The sequence below is a fragment of the Arachis duranensis genome, chromosome 7 (assembly GCF_000817695.3).
Source record: "Arachis duranensis cultivar V14167 chromosome 7, aradu.V14167.gnm2.J7QH, whole genome shotgun sequence".
Lineage (NCBI taxonomy): Eukaryota > Viridiplantae > Streptophyta > Magnoliopsida > Fabales > Fabaceae > Arachis > Arachis duranensis.
In genome coordinates this window covers 10,405,220-10,409,565 of record NC_029778.3, presented here as the reverse complement: position 1 = coordinate 10,409,565, position 4,346 = coordinate 10,405,220, and the positions used below count along the sequence as shown (strand labels likewise).

At 24.6% G+C, this 4,346-nt stretch overlaps 1 protein-coding gene across 1 annotated transcript; it reads right to left on the bottom strand.

The window, feature by feature from the left end:
* Nucleotides 1-1,020: 1,020 nt before the first annotated feature.
* Nucleotides 1,021-2,405, bottom strand: LOC107457658 (uncharacterized). Its single transcript, XM_016075825.1, has 2 exons — nucleotides 2,315-2,405; nucleotides 1,021-2,189 (listed from the first exon to the last, which is right to left on the bottom strand). The coding sequence occupies exons 1-2, from the start codon at nucleotides 2,403-2,405 to the stop codon at nucleotides 1,021-1,023; spliced, it is 1,260 nt and encodes a 419-aa protein (XP_015931311.1).
* Nucleotides 2,406-4,346: the final 1,941 nt, after the last annotated feature.

Below are 4,346 nucleotides of genomic sequence, written 5' to 3'. Positions count from 1 at the left end.
ATAAAATAAATAATTAAGTATCATTTAACTCACAAATGACTTAAGAAATCATTGTAAATCATGAATACGAAAAAATTTGTAACAAATTATATATATAATAAGTAAAATTTAAATGTTAATAAAAATTATCAACTATTAAATAGGCAGAGATCCGAAAAATATGTGAAAATTGGATTGCATTAAAATTATTTATTTTTCACTGTTTTACTATTTTTTTATAATTAATATTTTTTGTTGTTAATAATAAAAATCCTTCTTATATAATGACAAAATGATATTTGATCTCATATTTAATTATTTTTGTTTTTAATTTTTAAATTTTAAGATTTGAGTATGTGATGACCATAATTTATGTTACTACTATTTTTATAGATAGTATTTTTGTCTTTCTATCTTTAGATATTACAAGTTTAATCACCCGTGCCAGGCACGAGATAAAATTAAAATTATAATTTTAAGTTGTTATGTTAAATTTCATTTTAATTATAATAATTTAATTAATAAAAAAATAACTTATATGCATTGTTTTTCTTTTTGTAATATAGTATTAATTGTATTAACTATAAAATAGTTATTTAATCTACTTTTTTCAATAAATCAGGCATATATACTCAATATGACCATAAGTAATCTAGTAATACTTAAATCTACCAACAAAATTTTATATGTTGGTTTAATGTGAAGTAAGAAAATATCAAAATCAGCTCAAAATGAAGAACAAATTAATAGAGAATCCTAATGCAGAAAGTTTTGTAATAAACAATAAATAATTTAAACCTACTGAATAACAATTCAATGCTATCTTTTGATCCCTGTAAAATATATACATGAAACAATACCGTATCAATGTTTGTATATAAAATTATAAGAATTTTAATGATAATTTTAATATTTTCAAACTATTAATGTATAATAAGAATTCATCTATTAGTTCCTAGAATTTCTAAATTTTTTTAAGTGATAGTAATAAATTTTAATAAATAAATAGATTTAGTAAGACATTTTGTTATTACCTTTTTATTATAGACTCTCAAAAACTTCTCTATATACCACATTCATCATGCAGTTATCTTCCAAGTGTCCATGATCTTGCAACAGCACTCGCAGACCATCTTTACTCGTTACCCTTGATAACGCAACATACAATTGACCATGGGTGAAAACTGGCCTTGGAAGTTTCAATAGAGTTTGTCCATGGGACTTATTTATTATCATTGCAAATGACATGATAATTGGGAATTGTCTTCTATGAAACCTGACCGGCAATGTTTCATTATTTGGAATTAGATTCACTCTTGGGATAAGAACAATACTTCTAACTTTGTTACCAGTTAAAGTCTTACATTCTATCACATGATTTCCCATTCTTCTAACTTGCATCCTCGTTCCATTGCACAAACCATTAGTTTGGTCTATATTCCGCAGCAACATAACAGGAACGCCAACCTTCAGAACCAACTTGTGTGGTGGTAGACCTGAACAATTTATTCCATTTAGAATCTCCGGCGAGAAAGCATCTAACTCAAGTTCCATATTTCCCTCTTCAGCACACACAGAGTTTGAACTTAAGTAGACTATTTCTTGTCCAGGTAGCCCTGCAGTCATCTTGTTGTTGACATCAGTGACACAAAAATCCAAAATTGGTGCAAGAATTGCTCTATCCTTGAAATAAATTTCAACGGATAAATTGGATAACATATTTGGATACACGAAATCAATGAGGTCATCCAAAACTGTCTCAGAGTTCTTAATCAAAATGTCAGATGGTATATGAACGATCGATTCACCATCTGTTGTATCACCAGCCAAACCATCACCAATTTTGAGTAGCCATTCTGTAAAATTTCTGAGTTCTTGTATATTGTTGTTTTCACCTAGTGACAATCTCATGTTTTTTGTAAGCTTCAAAACCTTACAGTTATGCCACAAATATGAAGAATTAATAGAAGACTGAATTATATCTTGCCTTGAGTCTCTGAGAATTACAGGTAAAATTTGTCTAAAATCTCCTCCGAGAACAACAACCTTACCTCCAAATGGCAAATGAGCATTATACGAATCTGAGCACCTTAAGATGTCTCTGAGGCATTTATCTAAAGCTTCGTAATAATACTTACTTATCATTGGAGTTTCATCCCATGTGATTAATTTGGCCTTAGCTTGGATATTAACCTTGCAAGAGGACTTCCCTGTTTAATGCTACACAAAGAATCCTCATTTATGGCAAAAGGAATTTTAAACCTTGAATGTGCAGTTCTTCCATTAGGCAACAAAAATGCAGCAATCCCACTCGAAACAACATTTAAAACTATACCTCCTTTAGACCTAATTGAGCATGATATAGTTGACCATAAAAATATTTTTCCACAACCACCTTGACCGTATAAGAAGAAAAATCCACCCATATTACCGCTAACAGCACTAATTATTTGATCGTATGCAAATTTCTGCTCATTAGTTAGCCTTTTTAAATACCTACTTAGTTCATTCGCAAGAGTATTAACGTCAAAATAATTGAAACAATTGACTATTACGATTTATATATATATACTAATTACAAACGATATGAATTTTTAATGAAAATATTTGATACTAATAAAAAAAATTATATAAATAGAAATTATTTAATTTCAATTTCAATTTCATATAACAAAACAGTGGTTTTTAAAAATTATGGAATCTTTTTTTGACATATGTATTATGCCATACGTATAAATTATACGGGTTATTATATAAATTCATATATATGCATAACAAAACAGTTTAATATTATATATTTTCTACATTAATTATATGTCAATATTTAAAAAAAAGAGATAAAAGAAGAGATATATAAATATGTATAATATTATTGCTATATATGAAGCAGTTTTATATTGCTTTAATTATAGAGACTTACTATAATTATATAAAATTTAATTTGAGAAAATAATTTCTCTTGCCATAAATAATATACTAAAACTGTTAGTATATTATCTTCTTTATGGTTAATTGAATTTATCAATGATTTTTCCGTGTAAATCGTTATTACCCAGTTTTTAATAACTACTTAATATACAAAATTTGAAATTAGAAATTGTTATTACTAATTCAATTAACTGGTTAATTGAATAATAATTGTCAAATTATTAAGGTGCAAAATCATTGATTTACTCAATTGATTTTCATATATTATTTATATTTCAAGTAATAATTTGAAATTATATTATTTACCCAGTTAATAATACTATTATTAAAAATTATTTTTTGCATTGATTTTTAAATCAATTATTAAATAATTATTTTTGTTAAGGTAATTGTTTATAAATTATTTCAAATTATATTTTGTTAAAATATAATTATTTAGATTATTACTCATGGCACGGGTATAATTTCATTTTATACCAATTAATCAATTATAATTATATGACACAGGTGTAATTTCAATTTTATCCACCGATTATTGGCAAATAAATTTTATTCCAATTACAATTAAAATCTGTTTTGTAATTATTTGGAAATAAACCTTAATATATTTTTTACATCTCCACTATGAAAAATAACTACTTAGATATACCAAATAATATGTAACATATTACTACTTGTATAAGTTAAGGCACAAAGACAGGATTTAATTAAGGTGATTAAAACTTTCACCAAACAGAATATGACCTCAATTGAATAAAAATGGGTACTCAATTTTGTATTAATTAGCTAGTCGAAGAAATAACATACTCATTCATTATTCATGTTTCATTATATTTTTTAAATAATATATAGAAAACATATATCTTGTATATAAAATGTGACTATTAGTAATTTTATTAATAAACCTTTTTTAAAACTATTACTAATTTCAATTTTAATAAAAAATCTAAGAAAATAATTTCGCTTGCCATAAATAATATACTAAAACTGTTAGTATATTATCTTCTATATGGTTAATTGAATTTATTAATGATTTTCCTGTGTAAATCGTTATTATCCAGTTTTTAATAACTACTTAATATACACAATTTGAAATTGGAAATTATTATTACTAATTCAATTAACTGGTTCATTGAGTAATAATTGTCAAATTATTAAGGTGCAAAATCATTGATTTACTCAATAGATTTCCATACATTATTTATATTTCAAGTAATAATTTGAAATTATATTATTTACCCAGTTAATAATACTATTATTAATAATTATTTTTTGCATTGATTTTTAAATCAATTATTAAATAATTATTTTTGTTAAGATAATTGTTTATAAATTATTTCAAATTATATTTTGTTAAGATATAATTATTTAGATTATTACTCATGGCACGGGTATAATTTCATTTTATACCAATTAATCAATTATAATTATATGACACG